Source organism: Lathyrus oleraceus, chromosome 7, assembly GCF_024323335.1.
Source record: "Lathyrus oleraceus cultivar Zhongwan6 chromosome 7, CAAS_Psat_ZW6_1.0, whole genome shotgun sequence".
NCBI classification, from domain to species: Eukaryota; Viridiplantae; Streptophyta; class Magnoliopsida; order Fabales; family Fabaceae; genus Lathyrus; species Lathyrus oleraceus.
This window is the reverse complement of record NC_066585.1, coordinates 117,753,916-117,775,549: the sequence shown is the minus strand read 5'-3', so window position 1 is coordinate 117,775,549 and position 21,634 is coordinate 117,753,916. Positions and strand designations below refer to the sequence as shown.

The following is a 21,634-nucleotide window of genomic DNA, read 5'->3' as shown; positions in this document are numbered from 1 at the left end:
ATACATCAAATATTCAAATATGACAACATACACACATAAATTAGGATTGATTGAAAGGTTGCACAAATAAGACAAAAAGCGGGACTTAGTTCCCTTCAACTAATCAACGAGTTTATCCTTAAAGAAAATTATCATATATTAAAAAAATGAAAGGTTGCTTTCAAATGACATACACATATTGATAAATTAGTGTGAGAATCCATAAGATGGAGTATTTGTTCGCACGTCCCTTAATAAACAAAGACCATAAATGTAGCCTAGCCAATCTGTCAATATGAACCCCCAATTTTTAAAGCCTATTCCCCTAATCTCTCACCTCCTTCCCCCTTAAATTCCTAATCCGTCCACTTTGCCTTTCATTTTGTGTAATCTACCTAAACCCATTCCATGCTTAGATACTATAATAGCCACATTAATCACCACATAATAGTATTAGATCAAGATACTCAAGATTGCACCTACCACAAAGTGACAAGTTAACCAGCTCCAAATCTCAAGAAAAATGAAAAGTAAATTCAAAAACCCATATACACCTCAAGAAGAAGACACTTACATGTCTCAAGATTCCCCTCCTTCTTCCACCACATTAAACATCGATGGCTCAGTCACTTCCATCTCTTCACCATCAAAGAAAAGGTTAGCACACAAACATACACTAATTACACTAAACATCCAATTAATTATATGTATTCACAATGCTAATTGTTTTTGTTTAATCTATTAAAGCAGAAGAGCCATAAACAAAAGGGTAGTGCAAATCCCAATCAAGGAACCTCAAGGATCAAGGCTTAAAGGAGAGAGTAATACCCCACCGTCCGATTCATGGGCATGGAGAAAGTACGGTCAGAAACCCATCAAAGGTTCCCCTTATCCAAGGTCAGTATTGCATCCATAAAACGGTCAGTTTCTTCGTGATAGCGTAAAGACTTTTGCAATTTTGACCTACACAAATGTTGCGACACTGATTGTGGTTCTGTTGCATCTTAAATGTATAGAATATAGATCATTACTTTACACTCATGTTTGGTAATTTTAAAGTAAATTTGTTGAAAGTACGAGAAACTGATCGTAGGTTGTTTTGTTTTGTGAAATTGGTTCATGTGTGTGTGAATTGGAACACAGAGCGTACTACAGGTGTAGCAGTTGCAAAGGTTGTCCAGCGAGGAAACAAGTGGAGAGAAGCCGCGTGGACCCCACAATGCTCGTCATAACCTATTCCTCAGACCACAACCACCCATGGCCGGTTTCACGAAACACAACAAGACTCGCCGTGAAGAAAACCGAACCAGACCCGGTCGAACCGGAAGAGAAATTTACCGGAAACTTGGTTGGGGACGAGTTGGGGTGGTTAGGAGAGATGGATACGACGTCGTCAGCTCTTCTAGAAAGTTCTATAATGGCAGAATTCGATGCTGACGTGGGGTCCTTAATGTTGCCGATGGGGGAAGAAGATGAGTTGCTTTTCGCTGATCTTGGGGAGTTGCCGGAGTGTTCGACGGTGTTCCGGCGTGGGTTGTTGGATGGACGGCGGCGGTTAACGGCTCCGTAATGTGGGACCACAACAAGTTGACAAATTGGTGCACCATTTGACACGTTCTTCGCGCGTCTACATCTACACAAGAAAAAGATACATTCTGATTTATTTTATTCTTTCTTGTTTTTCAGATTGTTCCTATTTTGTTTATTTTAATAAATAAATAAATAAATTAGTATCTATATCGTTTTAAATTATCAATCTATCAAATTAGTTTTATATGTAAGTTTAATAAATTTTGATTGAATTATTTATAAATTATCAAGTCTAATTTTAGTTATATAAAATTTATTACAATGATCTATGTAGTTTTAGTAGTATTAAATTGATGAATTTTATTTAAGTAAAAAATATTTATTATATTCTATAGTTTAATGGTTAAATTAAAAAAAAAATACTAGTTTTTTATTCTTAATTTTTTATTTAGTTGAGAAGAGTGAAAAAAAAAGGTTAAATATGTTTGTATTGTTCATAAATATTTTATAATTTGATTTTTTTTTAATTTCTGCATAGAATGATGATACATTTAAACTTTTTTATCTTAAATTTTTGATGTTTAGCATGTTTGAAGCAAATATTTAAAAAAAACTAAAATTGAATATTAAGATATTTAAAACAACAAACCTATTTTAAAACAATAAAAAAAATCAGTAGAGGTGATCCCCGAATTAATTAATTAATTTAAAATAAATAAATATACTAACTACTGTAATAAATTAATCTGACTCATTTTAATTAATAGGACTCAGAAAATAGTAAATGCAGAGCAATAAATTAAATAAATTTATACTATGGATAGATTTGGATAGATTTAGATGTGAATGGAAGAGTAATTAGCCTAACTTGGTCATCCATATGAACAGCCTGGGCCATGTTACTTTGAAGATGTGTAAGTTTTGAGTGGCGGCACCCATTTCTTTATTTTTTCTTGGCTGACTTTTTCCTTTAACTTGTAGAAATATAGAACCATATATTAAATGCGTCCTTTATTTAAATGCCACTGTTTATACGACTGATTCAGTCATTTTGAAGTTTAATAATAATAATAATTTAGATTTCTGCTGATGATAAGTATAGTCGTATGAATAAAGATTTTTATGTCCAAGAACATAGTAAAGAATTTTTAAATTTAATTAAAAGTTTAAATTTTTTAAAGATAAATGTTGGGTCATGAGGAGGAGCATCAATATTGATTATAAGCAAAATAAGTAAAAAAAATATCATATATTTATTCAAAACTTTAATATGATAGGTATGTGGATTCTCTCATTTATAAATATTCAATTCTCCACATTTATAATCAATGTGGGACTCCAACTCACACTTGACCTATTATTTTTAACACTCTCAAGTCTGAGTCCATAATACGCCCCATCAAGTGAAAACTCTTTTGTCCACATACACTTGTACCGCTGTTGACATATCTTCCTGGGCATTTCGATACACATCTTCATGTACATTTCGATTTCAATGGGACACCTCTTCTTGGACATTTCAATACAAGGAAGTCGGTCCCTTTATTCGAACCAAATGCTCATGATATAATTTGTTAGGTCATGAGAAAGAGCATCAACATTGGGTCAAGAGCAACACACAAGTGAGAGAGACACCACATATTCACCCAAAATATTAAGGTGATAGGTGTGTGAATTCTCCCACATATAAATGCTCAATTCTCTACATTTAGAATCAATGTGGGACTTCAACTCACACTTGACTTATTATTCTTAAAACTCCCCCTCAAGTGAAAACTCTTTTTGTCCACATAAACTTGTACCGCCGTTGACACCTCTTCCTAGACATTTCAATACACATCTTCCTGGACATTTCGATTTCAACAGGACGCGACTTCTTGGACATTTCGATACAAGTAAAAATCGATCCCTTTATTCAAACCAGACTCTGATACCATTTGTTGGGTCATGAGAAGGAGCATCAACATTAGGCTAAAAGCAATACACAAGTGAGAGAAACACCACATATTAACCCAAAACCTTAAGGTGATACATGTGTGGGTTCTCCCCCTTATAAACGCTCAAGTCTCCACATTTATAATCAATGTGAGACTCCAACTCACACTTGACTTATTATTCTTTAAGTGTGTGTGTGTGTGTGTGTGTGTGTGTGTGCGCGCGCGCGCGCGTGTGCGTGCGTGCGTGTGTGGGTGTGGGTGTGGGTGTGGGTGTGGGTGGGTGTGTGCGTGCGTGCGTGCGTTCATTTTAGGGCATATAACACAAGTTTAACACACCAGGAGAAATAAGCACTCCATTTTCAACGGAAACAATATCACAAATATTTTGGTTAATCAAAATTCTAGATATCAGATATGGGAACCCAATAGGAAGTTTTAGGGCATATGATTCATCATGGTTAATTAACAACTTGATTAAATAAGTATTTCACCAAAAATTAAAGGCTCCCTTAGTGGAAGACATATTTCCATTTGAGAACGCTCTCCTCAAAGTGAAAGGAGATGTTTTCCAATTTAATATGAGGCACATTCTTAGGTAGTTTCTTTCCACCTACTACCCTCTTTATTCTTTTTGCATCAAGTTCCTCCAATATGTCATCCATGATGTCATCAACGTTGTCTTTGAAAATATGCTTTTCAAAATGCACATGGGCCTTCTTTCTTATAACCACCATGTTTTTATTTTCAACAATGTTGTTTTTCTTTACTGCAACCTTCTTTCTTTTCTCTGCAGATTCTTTATTATTCTCATTAACAACTTCGGATTTTTCCTTGGAACTTCTCTTTTTCTTGTTTGACACAATTGTCTTTTTGGTTGCGATGGATTTGTTACTTTTGCTTTTAGGTTTAAGAACTGACACATTCTTCACAGCTGACCTCTTAGACTTTTGGGGAGTCTTTTGAGTAGGCACAATTTCTTTAATAACAAAATTATCTTCTTCAATATCAACAATGACTTTGTCGTTGTCATTGACATCGGGACTAACGTTGTCCTAATCATCTACACTCATAAATTTTTTAGAATTAGGTGTATCTTCAGGGAGATCGTTGACATTCTTCTCACCATTATTCTTATCACTTACAACTATAGTCTTATCAACTTCCATAATTTTATTAACATTATCATTAACATCAGAAGTAACACCCTTACTCGTTGTCACATTATCCTGCTTAATGACACCTGCAATATCCTTTATATCTTTGTTCGCATCCTCATGAGTACCTTCCCCTTTCTCTTGGTTATGTTCTTGCTCGTCTTCATCGCTACTTCCAACACTTTTTTCATCAGCAACTTTTCCTAACACACTTTGCTTAATTTGATGATTTTCTTCCTCATTGTTAACAACATATTTAATGTCATCTATACCATCATCTTGTCTGGATTCTAAATCATCCTCGCTTGAATTTCCATCATTACTAGCAACATCAGACATGTTCTTATTGACATCATGAACAAAATTTTCATAAATGCTTTTAGCGTCAACCTTAATAGGGGTTTCATGCAGAGGTTTACTCGTACCCGTTTCATCACTAAGAAGTTTCTCAATTACATTCTAAATTGGAATGTTATCACAAGCATTTAGGGTTTCAAATGTTTTGTTAAAGTTATCATATTATTTGTTTGAAGTTTTGCTTGTCTCAGGATTAAGGTTCACAACTTTAATTATAGGAACAATTTTAGGAACAAGGAGATCAGACTATTCAAATGGTTTATATGATTTACCTTGATACTTGGTGGGATGAACAACTCTGAAAGGAACACAGTCTCAAGGAAAATCATCTTGGTGGCTTTTGGCTTTAACTTGAGGATGAAAAGGCTTTTTAGTATATTTTTTCTACTATGTTGTTACAATGGTTGCTGATCCAATACTAGTTTGGTATCACATTGTAAGAGGAACACCATCTTCTATCTTCTTCAGTTTCTTTTGCTTTAACTTTTATGTTGTTTGAGATGAGAATGACCAATGCCATACCATTAACTTTTTTTCCTATCACAATGTCTTTCAGATGTACTTCAGAAGCGTTGATGATAACGTCATCTCCTTTAGATATCTTCTTAAGTTTCTTTATAGTTTTCTAATCCTTTTCAAATGTGTTAGTTCATTTTCTTGTACCCACCATTATTTCAGAAGGAAAGATGATTTGAAAGTGAGAGAGAGAGAGACTCTGAGGAAGAGGAACAATTCATGAAAAGTGTGAAGCATGAAAGAGAAACATATAGTTAAGTATCAACTTTTTGATTAGGATAAACAAAATACACAACAAAAGTCTTGGAATGCATGTGGTTAGACAAGAATACTACCCAATAACTATTCACCAACCTAATCATTAATTGTTATGATTCCATTATTCACAAACCTAAGGGAATTGAGTTTTTAAATCTGAATGACATCTAGGGTTTTTGTAAAGATGTCTGCTAGTTGTTTGTCAGCGGAAAAATGATTAAGAGAAAGTAGTTTTTCTTCTACATGCTGCCTAATAAAATGGTTCCGAATATCAATGTGTTAGTTGTAACATCCTAAATTTTGAATATGTTAGTTGTAACATCCTAAATTTTGAGCCAAAACATTTCTGAAAAATATCATCTTAATAGTATGTGACTGTTTTTTTTGTATTTAAACAAAATAATCATTCATGATAAGTTCTAAGAATTGAATTAAAGGAAAATTATTAAAATAAAATATTTAAGAAGTTACAAATACTCATCTCAAGAGTTTTGAAAATAAAAATATATCTTCCTTACAAATCAAATTACAAAGTTCAAAACCCTTTTATTGAATTCCCCAATTGCATGCAATATTTTATTCTTGTAGCTTCACATCTTGAACTCATTAGTACCTAATATGTTATTTATAAGGGGTCAATCTTTCATGATCCATATCAAATCAAATAAAAGATATAATACAATATTATAAAACAAATCATACAAAACATAAAAATCTAGAAGAAATACACTCCACAGAAATCATTCTTTTATAATTATATGCATGCTCTTAAATCTAAATGATCTGAATATAAACCACCACACATGTAATCTGCCACTAAGGCAATCCGCCACAAAGGCAGCCCGTCCTGAAGACAAAAGATGCATATGCCATGAAATGCATATACCTTCCACAAATTCCACAAACTAATTTTTTTTAAATAACCATTTTTTTCAAAAAAAATTTCCAAAATAACCAATATTTAAAAAAATCCAAAATAACCACCTTTCAAAACATATGCGCCAGATGAATTGGCGCATCCATTTTGAACCAAGAGGAGCCACCAACACCACTGGCGCATGCTTTAAAAGCAATGCATGTTGGCGCCAAGGGTGTTGGCGCATGCATGTGCTTGCGCCCATGCTTCTGGTGCCTACATGTGTTGACATGTGTGGTGCCTAACCCTTTGGCGCATGCATTTTCATACTCCTTCTATAAATATCTCACCCTTCATCCATATTTTTCACACAACATTTACCCTACAACCACATTTTCTTTCATTCAACTTCAATCTCCTTCAAGTTTTTGAGTTTTAACCATGTCTGAATACATTCACAAGTGAAATACCGATTTAATCTTTTCCGTCGTTGCGTCTCTGATAAAGATTCAACTTTGGAATATAGATTCGTTTGAACGTCTTAATCAGACGTTGAACAATTGGTTAGATGGAGAAATTGGAGATGGTGAAAGGATTAGAAGAATCCAATGACTTGTGTCCACGTTCAACCAAAATGGAGAAGTGCGTGAATGGGTGGATATTAAGACTGACAGAGACGTTCATAGGATGATGCATTACATGTTCAAAATTGTTTTGATGGTTGTAATCGCTTAGTTATTGTAATGGTATTTTAATTGTTTTAGTTGTTTGTGTTTTTATTTATGTAAGGTATTTCCTCACAAACTTATAATATGAAATAAATTTAGTTTTTTATATATTGCAACAGAGGTACATGTGAATTTATCTTGTTGTGCTCGTTCCAATACTAGGACAATTAGTACGATTGTGACTTGGCTGACGGGATGAACTACATAATCTAACCATTTTGTTCATCGTATCCATTTCGGTTAGAATACGGGTGCTGTTTGGGCGACCCTTTTTCTTCCTTCGCATAACTTCGTTGTGCCAGACAATGCCCCATTAATATTCTGGCCAGTAATCCTCTTTTGTCACTACGGAAAAACTAATTTTGTAAATATTTGATAGGCTGGTGACTTTGTAAATGTCAGATAATAAGTGAGATGGATCCCTTTGAATCTTTGAACATGCTGCAATGACATGGGAGCAGCGTACGAAAGGCTTGGAACTTTCCGCATTCTAATTTTCATGGTTTCACATTCTAGTTTTAATTCAGATGTAGAATTTTCTCTCCCGTAACTCATCATTCTCTTGTCCTTTCATTTTCGATAATTTATTAAAATACATTAAAAACGTCAATTTTGAAATTAGTTAAAATAAATTTATCCCCCAAAGAGAAAATTAACTTGATGGTAATATCAGTTATGTATATCTGGTCGTTTTGGCGTTTATTTTGCGCAAGTCCGAGTTACTGCAAAGAACACACGACCAAAACAACACCGTAAATCGAATTGAGGAGACAATATTTGAAACAAGGTAAAATAAGGCTGTAAAAATGAAATGAACATGAAAATCTAAAAAATTAATCAATAGAAATGACATACTAAAATTTGAGACAAAACGGAGAAACTATTTTACACAGTTGGTTGAGATCGATACTGAACATCCTTTCTTCTTGCAACTTCCATTACCTTCTACATGACTATAGCATTGTGGAATCACTTTACTATAGAGAAAACATGTATTTTGTATAGTGGCAACATGTGGAATAAGATGTTCCAGCATGTGTTCGAGCATCTGACCTCAGTCTATTAGCAAGATTTCATGAAGAAATCTGAGTGTGATTGTGTTTGTTCCTAAGAAGATTTATCCACTCCAATTTTATGCTAAAGTACCAACCAGAAAGATTTGCTTGTATGCAACTTGTTGAGAAATATGTTCAACACATGTTGTATGACATCTTGGTGTAAGGACCGGGTTTTGATTTCCTTTCTTGGGTAGAGTGTCCCGCAGATGTAGGCGTGGTTTACACTGAACTGGGTTAACAATTATTGTGTTCTTTTTATGAGTTATCATCTTGTATAAGTTAATATGTCATAACTTGGTTGTGTAATTGGTTTTTACTTTCTGGTATACAATGTTGCAAACATTGTGTCTGACATCCCATAATTTGTTATCTATCATAAATACATGTTGTCTCATACATCTGGTCCAACATATGTCCTCATGAGAACATAATATTCATTCACCAACCAAGCTCATTTCGAATTCAGATTGCATTTGTTCAACAAAGTGTCTTACCATTTTGCTCGACATTCCTTAAAAAATAATGTCATCAATGTAGATTTGAGCTATCATGAGCTTCCCTGCATCTTTCTTTACAAATAGTGTTTTGTCAATACCCCCATTAACATATCCATTCCTAGTGAGGAATTCAGTGAGTCTCTCATACCAAGCTTTAAGATCTTACTTCAATCCATAAAGAGATTTCTTAAGTTTGTAAACATGATTTGAAAGATATGGGTCAATAAACCCTTTTGATTGTTTAACATACACTCCCTCATTCATGTATCCATTTAAAAAAGAACTTTTCACATCCATTTGGTACAATTTGAAATTTAGAAGACATGATACTTGTAGTAACAATCTTATACCTTCCAGATGGGCAATTGGAGCGAATGAAGAGCTTTTCACATCCATTTGATACTTTTCACATCCAATGATATTGGCAAAGTTAGGTCTAGGTACGAGTTCCCACACGTCATTCCTTTCAAATTGAAGAGGTTCTTCTTGCATAGTATTGATATAGTATTCATCTTTTAAAACCTTTTCACATTTTTTGCCTCTCTTTTCTTCAATGAGTAAAAAAGAATTTTTTTCTAAAACTAAATTGATTTTCACGTTTTTTTATTTATTTATAAAAATGGTAATTTTTTTCACCAACAAAAATGGTTATTCACTCTAAGTAGTAATGTTTTAAAATCAATTTTGATCTGATTGGCCGACTCAATCAATTGAGCTAAGTATCATAGTTGATTTTGGTTCGGTAACTATTGTAAAATTATTGGTGGGTCAAAATCATTGTAAAACCGGGAAAAAAATTGATTCAACCGTTTGAACTAAAAAGTCGGAGACAATTTTATAAAACCACATGATCCAAAGAAATGCATGACATTGTCCAATTTCCTAATTTTGTTAACTTTATTTTTTGAAAAATTTATTCTGTAAAGCGTCAAAACTTTAAAAAAAATAGCATAAAACTTTAAAATATTTTTCTTTGAAAAAAAAGAAACTTTTAAGTCTCACAAAGACATCATAGTGTTTTTCTCAACCATTCATTTTCATCATCTTTCATTCATTCTATTGTGTTATAATGTGTACCATTAATTTTGTTGTATTAAATTTATAATGAATTTTTAAATTTTTTAATTAAATATAAATATATGATTGTATAAGATTTAGAATTTTTTACCCAAATAACTTAATTTTTCAAAAAAAAATCCAAAATAACCCACTTTTCAGATCATTTCCCAAAGTAAGATGAATTGGCGTCTGCTCTTTGACTTAGAGAGGTGACGCCAATTGGATTGGCTAGTGCACCTAGTGTTGCCAATCCAATTGGCGCCTGTGTGTTAATTTATAAAGGAGGCGTCAATTGGTCTGGCACCTACGTGTGTTTTGTAATTTTTTTTGAAAAATAATGTGCATTTTAGATAAAAGTCGAAATCATACCAATTGATATTAATATTAATACGCGTTTACACAAAAAGACTAATGTCGTTGACCGGGATGACCTAACCGACCTCAGGTCCCACATCCCCTAGCTACTCGAACGCGTGACTTTAACCCACGTTGATGATTCACCCCAGGTGTTTGAGTATCTGAGGACCCAGGAACATCACCATTACCTACAGGAGATTGCCTAAGATATTCAGACAAATTCGCATAGTCTTGTGTATGCAATGAAGCGCTACTGCCATCGCTGAGTTCGTGACCCATGCCAGAGTAGTTGGGCTGTGTTTGAGTTATTAGAGGGTTACTAGGATGACTGAAGGGCGACATTGGTGTGAATGATGCACCGAGGAAAGGTTGAAATGATTATTGTGGTGTTTGGTAGTCATATGGTTGTTGCATGTTTTGGTTTTGTGATGTTTGAGATTCTTGGCTATAGTATGAGGAAGGACGGTTGATGTTAAATGACCGTTGGATGTTTTGGGTAAGGCGGCTATGGTAGGGTGATGTGTTGGGTGCATAACGATGTTGTGTGTCTTGATGATGATTTACTTGTTGGTGGTGGTATGGAGTATGCTCTTAGTATTGTGGTTGGGTGTTTGGCATGTTAGGGTCGTATGTTTGTGTGTTTGTGGATCGAAAATTTTGATGGATAAGGGGTTATGAGTAACCGGTCTGACAATATTGTTAGGGGTTAAATGTTGAACCTTATTGTGTGTAAGTTACCTGACGTGGATCGTATAGGTACATATCCTCGACGAGGAACTCAAATCCAACCGATTAGTACCAAGTTATATAATTACGACTTGGTTTTTGTTCGGTTGGCATCACAACGTCAGTTAAGACATGGTCTTGTCGGTGCTTATGTCTATACGACAAATTGATGGAACATGGTTATACGAAAAATACAAGAGTACTTTGCTTATGGTTGTTGCCCAAGACGACAACAATAATGTCTTTCCCATTACCTTTTCTCTGGTTTAAGGTGAAACCTCTGGTGGTTGGGGTTTCTTCCTTCGTCATCTCAGAACACGTGTCGCTCCACAAGCCAATCTCTGTTTGATTTCAGATAGACATGCTTCCATTGAGAGTGCTTACAATAACCATGATAAATGATGACATAATCCTCCTTCTACCCATGTCTATTGTTTTAGACATATCGCAAAAAACTTCATGCGTGCAATCAAAGACAAGAACCTTCGCAAAAATATGGTGAATGCAGGGTATGCTCTAACTCAACCATCATTTCAACATTACCGTGACGAAATTAGATTGTCTAATGCAGAAGCAGGGAGGTGGGTGGATAACATACCATTAGAGCAGTGGACAAAGGTATTTGACAGAGGTTGTCGATGTGGCCACATGACAACAAATCTTGTGGAATGCATGAATGGCATATTCAAAGACATTAGAAATCTACCAACAACCGCATTGGTCAGAACAACCTATTTTAGGTTGGCATCTACCTTCACAACCAGAGGTGAAAGATGGAGTGCAATGTTAATGTTAGGTCAATTATTCAATGAATGTTGTATGAAGGTGATGAAATAGGAAACTATTAAAGCTACCACACCGTCATAGGAAATTTTTTAGTGTTCAGGAAACAATGGACCACAATGAGGGAAGGCCAAATTTATTCTATGCTGTCAGACTAAACAGAAGTTGGTGCAACTGTGAAAAGTTCCAGACCTTCCGTATTCCTTGCTCCCATGTCATTGCGGCATGCGCACATACTCACCAGGACGCATACAACCATCTATCAGATGTTTACAAGGCCATTACTGTCATGAATGTGTATAACAAAAACTTCTCAGTACTAGCAATGGAGGACTACTGACCTCCATATGAAGGGAATATAGTTTGCACAATGATGAGATGCGAAGAAAGAAAAAAGGACGGCCAAGCAACACACGTATTAGAACAGAAATGGATACGACTGATAAATTGATAAGATTATGTAGTATATATCGTCAACCCGAACACAATAAGAAAAAATGTCTCAATCTAGGAGCAAACTCTGCATCATAATTTAGTACCTCCTTTCAATTTTGTAACCTTGGAGTTTTATATATTAATAACTTTTTGTTACAACAAGGTTAACAACAAACATCACTCCAACATAAACACACTTAAAACCGAACAAGTCTAAATAAACAACACAAACAACATATATCGAAACAGATGAAAATACTCAACCACAACATTTAAAAATAACATTTCTAACTGATTACAACAATCAAACTAATGTCATCTGGTCAAAATATCATTTCCCTAGCATCCTTATCAGTTTTTACTCGCACCCAACCAAATACACCATCGAGTCTCTCAATACTTCTAATTTTTTCTCCTTCTGATATTTTTCTATCTAGCCAACGAACCAGCTCCCTCTTTAGTTGATCGAAACGACAGATGTTCCAGAAGAGCATCTCCATCGGAGGCTTGTCTCTCGAATAAATCACTTTTCCATAATGGCGACGAATATGAAACATGTTTGTAATATGATGAAAAGATATGTGGAAAAATGAATCACACAACACCTCTATTTATATATAAAAAAATTGCACATTACACTGAGGCGTCAGACCAATTGGCGTCTCCTCTCATTTAGTATACATGGACGCCAATTGGATTGGTAGCATCATGTGTTAGCCAATTCAATTGGCGCCCCCTCTTAAAAATGTGGGGTATTTGAGTAAAAAATTCTAAGATTTATCTATAAAATTTATCTCAATAATAATAATAATTTATTTATTTATTAAACAGTTTGATCATAACTTTAATCAATTGAACAAATTGAATTTTATACTCAAAATCTTGTTGGTTAGATCTTGATTCAACCTCCAGTTTAGCTTTTAAAACACAAGAGTTTAATTGTTGATGCAACAAGAAAGCTCAATAAAGAAAAAGAATTCTTCATTTGAATAAAATAGTTTGTTATATATATATATATATATATATATATATATATATATATATATATATATATATATATATATATATATATATATATAAAAACAAGGAAAATAAGAAAAATTGTAACTAAGCATAACAACCAATAACTACTCTCCTAATTAATTTGTATTAGCTTAATTAGTTACATTGATATTTTCCTACAAGTTGGAATATGTATGTTATATAATTCTAACTTGGACAAGAATGAGCTAAATGAAGAAGCATGGAGAGATTTGGTCAAAACGTCCGTCAATTGAGAATGAAAAGGAACTAAAAATAAGTGAATTAATTTGGACTGTAATTTTTCTGGGATTACATAACAATCCAGTTCAATGTATTTGATCCTCTCATGAAAAGTAGGATTATGTGTGAGGTAAAATGCATACTTGCTATCGTAGTAACTTTAAGCTGGAACAGAGAATTTAATGTTGAAAGGTGCAAAGATATAAGATAGCCATTGAATTTCACAGGTCAATGAGGTCACTGCTCGATATTCCACCTCAGGATCAAGATACAATGTTCTATTTCTTTGAGTGCCACGAAATTAGTGAGTTTCCAAGCAATACACAATAACCAATGATTGATTTTCTGGAATCAGTGCATTAAGCCTAGTCTGAGTCAGAAAATCTATATAGCTTGAGCTGGCTGGAACATGAAAATAAGATACCTTGTGCAGGAAAGACATTTAAGTATCTCAATACACGAGTAGAAACTTTGTAGTGAGAAACAAATGGATTTGCAACATATTGGCTAATATGTTAAACAAAAAAAGCTATGTCAGGGCATGTGATTGTAAGGTACAACAGCCAACCAATGAGTTTGCGATAAGAGGATGGATCATCCAAGGCAAATCCATCTGTTGAAGAGAGCTTCAAAGTAGGATAAAGGGGAGTAGATGCAGGCTTTGCTCCAAGGAATCCTATATATTTGAGCAACTCTAAAACATATTTCCTTTGATTAAGGAAAATGCCAGAAGGTGACTGAGCAATTTCGAGACCTAGGAAATATCTCAGCTGATCAAGGTCCTTGATGCGAAACCTCTAATGCAAGAAATCCTTTACAATATTAATTTCCATAATGGAATCACCTGTTAATACAATATCATGAACATACACAAGGAGTGCAGTGAAAGTTTCAGAAACGTGTTTAGTGTAAAATGAGTGATCGGTCTCAAATTGTGTGTATCCTAGAGGAAAGCTTAGCATGTCATTATCTATTGGCTTGTTTAAGTCCATACAATGGTTTGTTGCACTTCCAGACCTTATTGGAACCACCAAAGTCATAGACAGGAAGAGGAGACATATATACTTCCTCATTGAGACCTCCATGGAGGAAATCATTGTTGACATCAAGTTGCTCAAGATGTCAATTCTTGATAGTTGCAAGAGTAAATAAAACCTTGACAGTAGTAATTTTAGCAACAAGAGAAAATGTATCAAAATAGTCAACACCTTATAATTGATATTAACCTATAGCTACTGACCTAACCTTGTATCTCTCATAGATCCATTGGCATGATACTTGACCTTGTAAACCCATTTACAACCAACTGGGATTTTACCCGCGGGAAGATCCACAATGGTCCAAGTATGGTTATCCTTAAGAGCAGTTATCTCAGCATCCATGACATTTTTCCAATAGTCAAGTTTAGAGGTTTTTGGTGGTAAGTTTTTGGCTCAGGTATGGAGTAAATAGAGCAATAAAAGTTTTTGTAAGTGGGAGAATATTGCTCATAAGATAGTTAGACATAGGATATAATGATTTATTAGATGCTTGTAATGAGACATTGTTAGATGAATGAGGAAGAAAGTTACAACGATAATCTTTTAGAAAGCCAGGGGGATGTTTGGATTTGGTAGATTTCCTAAGTGTAGTATCAGGGTTTAAATGGTGTAAATTGGAGTGAGAGGTTGAACTAGATGGGTTCATTATGTGTTATGTTGGTTCATGGACATAATTTGGGTCAAAGTGAACAATGACAAGATCAAGAGAGGGTAGAGTGTTATTGTGGGAGCCAAGTGGTTGAGGGACTGGATTACTGGACGCAATATTGGAAGGAAATACAGAACCCATAAATAAGCATGTAAAAGTTCAAAGGGTGCATGTGTTTGAGTAATGCTAGTAGAAAAAGGAAGTTTCTTGACAAGAATCACAAGTATCTATCACGTAAAGTCCTCTTTGCAATCTAGTGGTACCAATCATTTGCTGTGAATGGTTCTACAAAATATGACATGAGTTTGAGGAAAAATTTAGAGAACAATCATTGTTATTAGTCAATTTAGTAACTGAGATCAAATTTATATGGAAGGTGGGATGTATAAAACATTGTATAGGGTGATGAAAGGTGAAATAGCAATATTTCTAGATATACAAGCAGTCAGGTGAGAGCCACCAGGTAAGGACACCGAAATGGACACCGAAATGGGAACAATGTTATGAAATGAGATGATGGGAACAATGTTATGAAATGAGATGAAAAAATCAAGATTAAAGGTGATGTGGTTGGTTGCACTTGTGTCCAAAATCCGAAGATGAGTATTCTTACCAATATTAGTGGATGAATGATAATTCATGACAAAAGGAGAGGTGGTAATTGAGTTTGCAGCAGGGTCCGATTTTAACCGTTGAAGCAATGCGCGAATGCTTTGAAACTTTTCTTGAGTAAAACCAGAAAATGAGCATGATGAACCTTCTGAAGTAGCAAGGCCAATGTTTAAAGCATTGTTCACTTGAGGCTGATTTGAGCTCAAACTTTAATTCTGAACATTTTCGTTTTGCCTATAACCCGGAGGGTAACCATGTTTCAAGAAACATGTGTCCATGGTATGAGTTGTCCTTTTGCAGTAGGTGCAGATCCTGTTGATTCCTTTGGAGTAATAAGAACCTTACCCTTTGTTAAAAGCAGTTCCTTTGCCATTTGGAGAATTTTGTGTATAACTGTGGACTGAGTAGATTCGATTGAGGTGCTCGAATTCAATTCACATTCTTTCTGAATGATTAAGGATAAAACCTTATCAGTATCAGGAATAGGATTCATCATCATTATTTGAGATTTTGAGTGTGCAAAACACTCATTAAGACTTTTGAAGAATCGAATACCACTGTCATGTTCACGATATGTCTTAGTAGAATCAACAACACCGAGGAAAAGGACAATAATTTTCGAGTTCATCATAAAACACTTTCAATTGAGTGAAATATTCAGAAACATCAAGAGTATTTTAACAGAAGCCATAAAGTTCTTCTTGAATGTCTCAGATGCGGAAAACGCCGCTATGTGAAAACCTAATTCGAAGATTCTTCCAAACACCAGATGCAAAATCAATCCATAGCACGAACTTCACAATCTAACTAAAAATTGACTGCTGAATCCATGAGAGAACCACGGTGTTGTAGCGAATCCATCGAGCAAAAAGGGGATCAGAAGCATCTGGTTTGAGAAACTTAACATCGATGAATTTTTCTTTGTTCTTTGAAATCAACACGATGAGCATTGATCTGCTTCTGGTTTGAGAAACGTACCGTCGATGAATTTTTCTTTGTTCTTTGAAATCAACACGATGAGCATTGATCTGCTTCTGGTTTGAGAAACGTACCGTCGATGAATTTTTCTTTGTTCTTTGAAATCAACGCGATGAAATCAACAAAGGTGGAGCAACAATATCAGTGCAGGGCTTTCATTTGGATGCAGACAGAAAGGATTTGTATAATTTGTTGCAAAATTAGAATAGCTCTGGTGATTTCAAGAATTTAATAGGAGAAGAAGAAAGAATTGGTCCCTAAGGTAAAATAGGGAAAACTGTAACTAAGCCTAACGACCAATAACTACTCTCCTAACTAACTTGTATTAGCTTAATTAGTTAGGTTGATAACTGCATTGCAGATTAAGTATTATTGTGATTCTGCATATTATTTTCATGTAACTGTTATGGCAGGTTTTGAATATTACTAGTTTACATATAAATTCTATTTGATTTATATAATATATTATATATATATATATATATATATATATATATATATATATATATATATATATTATATATATATATATATATATATATATATATATATATATTTGATGAACCAAGATGAACAATTGCTCATGTAAAGGGACAATATACACTAGCAATACCTTGAACTATAGACCAATCCATGAAGGTAGATAGATCAATACAAACTTGAGCCTTAAAAAGTCTAGCAAACCAAAGTTTACATATGTGAATTACCTAGGTAGAAGCAGAAGATTGAACAAGTTAAACAATCCAACATAACATACACAATACAAACACATTCATATTACACGCCATAACACAAAGGTTTAACATATACTATTACATAATTCTAACGATGAAACTTTCTTCGGACGATACAATTACACACCTTCGATGGAGTCAAGTTCTGTTTGGACAGCACTGGTCAGTGTTATGTTAACTCCCCTCTTCTTTACTAGTGGTTCAGAGGACTCGAGTTCTGTTTGGACAGCACCGGTTGGTGTGTTCTTAATTGACCTCTTCTTTCCCGGAGAATTCACCCCAGTTGGTGTTTTCTTACTCTTCTTTCCCGGAGAATTCACCTCGGTTGGTGTTTTCTTAATTGACCTTCTCTTTCGCGAAGAATTCACCCCAGTTGTTGTTTTCTTAATCGACCTCTTCTTTCCCAGAGAATTCACCCTGGTTGGTGTTTTCTTAATTGACATATTCTTTCCCGGAGAATTCACCGCAGTAAGAGGAGTAACCTCCTCAACAACTCTAAAAATGGTCACGTCTAAGATCAACGTTTTGTCCATATAACCTGCGGGCTTAAACACACACACATCAAACTCTTCAAGGTTATTTTCAAGCGCAAAGTATTTCCACCCACCAGCAAGTCCTCCATTGTTACGAGATTTATGATACAAGTATTTCCCAAGCCATTCACTCTTACCAATCCGTAATATCACATCTTGAGATGACGGAGAAAGATGGTTTATTATCCACTTATTATGGAATGACTAGTCGCAAAAAATAAAAAATAAATACAATTAGTATCAATGTATGCATTGTATATTACGCAGGAATTACATAAATTCACAACCAAGTTTAAAAAGGAAAGAAAGGGAGGAAGTAGTTTACCACGAAGAATCTCTTGTATACATGCGTAGGCCGCATAGTTACAAGCAAGGTGTCTTCGGCACATGTTGCCTTGGCCAACTGAAGAGTATTTTCAATCTCATTTTTTGTTACAGGCCTTCTATTTGAAGTATATAGTTCCTTGGTCCCCAATCCAACCTTGGGAGAGGCCTTTGGAGAAACCTTGGGGATAAGTTCAGCACCTTAAAAAAATGATCAAAATAAGTTACCATGTATTGATTAAAAGAGAAATACTCAAGAAAAAACATGAAAAACAGACACAAACATACACCGAACACGAAAGTGATACATCGACACTCGTAATGGTTAAAACTATGTGATCGGTGCACCACTTTTACCACAAGTGTTCCTTGTTTCTTTCTCTAATTGATAAAAGTAAAAATGTTACCAGACACAGAATTTAGAGCTCCCTCGTGAGAGTTAGCGGTTTTTGGTGGCCCCTCATGAGAATTAGCGGTTTTTGGTGGTCTTCCTCTCTTCTTACTCGGGACAGACATATCGGCATAAACAGGCCTCCTCCTCGTCCGTTTACCAGTTGTTTGGGAGGGAACAGTTTTTGGCTCTTTTGGCTCAGTATCAGTGACTGCATCAGACATGAATTGCTCGGCAGAAGCAGTTTCAACACCAGCATTAGAAGTCTTGCCATTAGTAGTTTCGATAGGTTCAGCAGGAGTCTTGCCATTAGTAGTTTCGATAGGTTCAGCAGGAGTCTTGCCATTAGTAGTTTCGATAGGTTCAGCAGGAGTCTTGCCATTAGTAGTTTCGATAGGTACAGCAGGAGTCTTGCCATTAGTAGTTTCGATAGGTACAGCAGGAGTCTGGCCATTAGTAGTTTCGATAGGTACAGCAGGAGTCTTGCCATTAGTAGTTTCGATAGGTACAGCAAGTGGCACTCGGTTACTGTTAAGATGAAAAGATTGCACAGGCGAAACACCTTCATCAACACCATTAGGAGTTTTAACTTCTTCAACAGAATTATCTGAGTCCCTTTTCTTGCTAGAACATCCAACCCCTTGTTCAGTATTGGCAGCATGCTGACATTTTCGAACAAAATAACAAGCCGCCTTCTCACATAAACTCTCGCCATCAAAGATTAAAACCTCAAACAACGATCCACCGTTGTACTTAAAGACAAGGAAATCATTTTCTTTCAAAGAGTGTTCTTTCACGAACTGTTGCCAACCGTGTGCGAAGTACAAGGTATTGTCTCTAGTTGTCAGCTCTATATTCCACAGCACTCCACCAGGACCTTTTAGCGTCACGCTTTCAGGCAAGTTCTTTATATTGTCAGAAAATGTTTTGGGAAGTGCCTGAAAACAAAAAATAAATTCCTATGAAGGCCAATACAAACTCCAGACACGGCACTAACATCGCACTAACATCGCACTAACATCCACACGTCCACACCAGTAATAATTTTAGAAAATATCAGCAATCAAATGTGTTGGTGTCATGTGTGTGTGTCAAGACATCCACCCAGACATCTAGACGTGTTAGATACCAAACACACATTCAATCAGAAGTGTTGCTGCTACAGAGATCATAACTATCACATTGAAAAACAACCATTAATAATCTCAAGTATACTATTTAAAAAGTGATAATAACAAACAACCCAAGATCAACCATATCAAAATCTATGAATCTCCATACTCATCACTTGCACGGCTCTACCAGGATGCATGCATGCATGATCAGAACCTAAAATTTAAATGCATGCTTCATCTATAGCAATGTAAGCCAAAACAAAGTGTCACAAAAACAAACACAAAGCAGATCAACATCTAATCTCACAAATCCTAAGCTAAAAAATATATATTTTTTAACAGCTAATCAAAAGCTAAAAACTTTCATAAAAAAAAAATTAACTGCTGCTCAACAGCTTTTCCAAAGATCAAAACTTTCATATAAAAAAAGTTACAGCAGTTAAAGGATTTGTAAAAAAAATAAATTATTATGAGGCTAGGTTAAAAATATTTTAAAATAATGTGAAAATATGGTTAAAAAAAATTAAAATGAGAAGAAAAAAACAATGTGGGCATGCAATGAAAGAAAAGAATGAAAGGAATACTAACAAGTTGTTGATCAAAATCAGAGCGGAGAAATTGAGTGAAACAGATGAATTGAAAATGGTTCCAGTAAATGTCTTCCTCCCAAGCTCTGCATGCTCCTCCTCTTCCCCCCATTTGAAACAGAATCTGATACGAAAATGGATGAAAGCTTAAAAGTTTAACAGTTAAGAGTGAAAATGGAAATGAAGGACAGTGAAAATAGACAGAAAAACACTTGTGTTGCTAAAGATAGAGAGCATAAAATTCCAAAAGTGTGATAGTTTCAAGAGTTTTTTCACTTCACAAGTTACTTACTACTTGTCAAATCAAAATCATATATTTCTTGACTTTGTATTTTTTTTTCACTATATATTATTTATTAAACTTTTTCTAATAGGATTTTATTTACTATTTTATGTATTTTTTTTTTCATTTTATGTTTGTTGTAATTAGAATGCAGTTTTGCTAAATTGGATGAGCGATGTTTCTTCCTTCTCTCTCGTAAAAGTATTTTATTTATATTTTTTTATTATTTTAAAATATTTATTTTTATAATATTAATGTAATATTTACTATTTTTTTATTATTATATTTATATTTATTAACTTTCATTTTTTTCAGAATTTTTTACTCAAATACCCCACATTTTCAAAAAAAAATCTTAAAATAAGTCCGTTTTCAAACAAAATCTCAATCTACCCCAGTTTAAAAAAAAAATTGTTAAGGCGTAAGTGGCAGACCAACTGACGTCTACCCTTAATTTTTAAGAGGGGACGCCAATGAAATTGGCTACAGCACTAGCGGTAAATTCATGATCATTAAGTTATGGATAAACTTAACGTCAATAAAACCAGAGTTGCCACTGCGCTTTTATTGTTTCCAAAGAAAAACGGAAAAGTACGAACAAAACCCAAATATAAGAAGTTTTCAAATCAAAACTAATAAAATGCCAGAGATTACAGTTAAGGGGGTTGGTTACACAAAGGGAAAATGTTAACATCCAAAGTGTCTTAGGTACTCCCAGAGAGTCTTTTTTATGTGTATGTGTTTTGCCATAAAAGATGTTTGCAATAAATAGAGTGTGAGGATGAGAAAAAAATTCATTAATTATATTTTTGTGTTTGACAAGTCCTTCGGACTCGTGCCTACGTACCAACATAAAATGAGGGATCAAAACCTCGTAGTTCGTGATATCAATTTC

At 34.6% G+C, this 21,634-nt stretch overlaps 2 protein-coding genes across 7 annotated transcripts; one reads left to right on the top strand and one right to left on the bottom strand.

Moving 5' to 3' along the window:
- Positions 1-210: 210 nt before the first annotated feature.
- On the top strand, positions 211-1,714 carry LOC127106404 (probable WRKY transcription factor 65). The gene is made up of 3 exons (XM_051043699.1): positions 211-636; positions 727-876; positions 1,123-1,714. The coding sequence occupies exons 1-3, from the start codon at positions 503-505 to the stop codon at positions 1,547-1,549; spliced, it is 711 nt and encodes a 236-aa protein (XP_050899656.1). The 5' UTR covers positions 211-502; the 3' UTR covers positions 1,550-1,714.
- Positions 1,715-17,358: 15,644 nt separating this feature from the next.
- Positions 17,359-20,731, bottom strand: LOC127106368 (B3 domain-containing protein Os02g0598200). 6 transcript variants are annotated; one of them, XM_051043674.1, is made up of 6 exons: positions 20,458-20,731; positions 19,224-19,692; positions 19,152-19,187; positions 18,771-19,115; positions 18,365-18,564; positions 17,359-18,243 (listed from the first exon to the last, which is right to left on the bottom strand). In XM_051043674.1, the coding sequence occupies exons 1-6, from the start codon at positions 20,566-20,568 to the stop codon at positions 17,626-17,628; spliced, it is 1,779 nt and encodes a 592-aa protein (XP_050899631.1). In that variant the 5' UTR covers positions 20,569-20,731; the 3' UTR covers positions 17,359-17,625. The 6 variants fall into 6 exon arrangements, with proteins under 6 accessions (XP_050899631.1, XP_050899628.1, XP_050899629.1 ...); XM_051043671.1 differs by having other exon boundaries at positions 19,152-19,692; XM_051043672.1 differs by lacking the exon at positions 19,152-19,187 and having other exon boundaries at positions 18,771-19,151; positions 19,188-19,692.
- Positions 20,732-21,634: the final 903 nt, after the last annotated feature.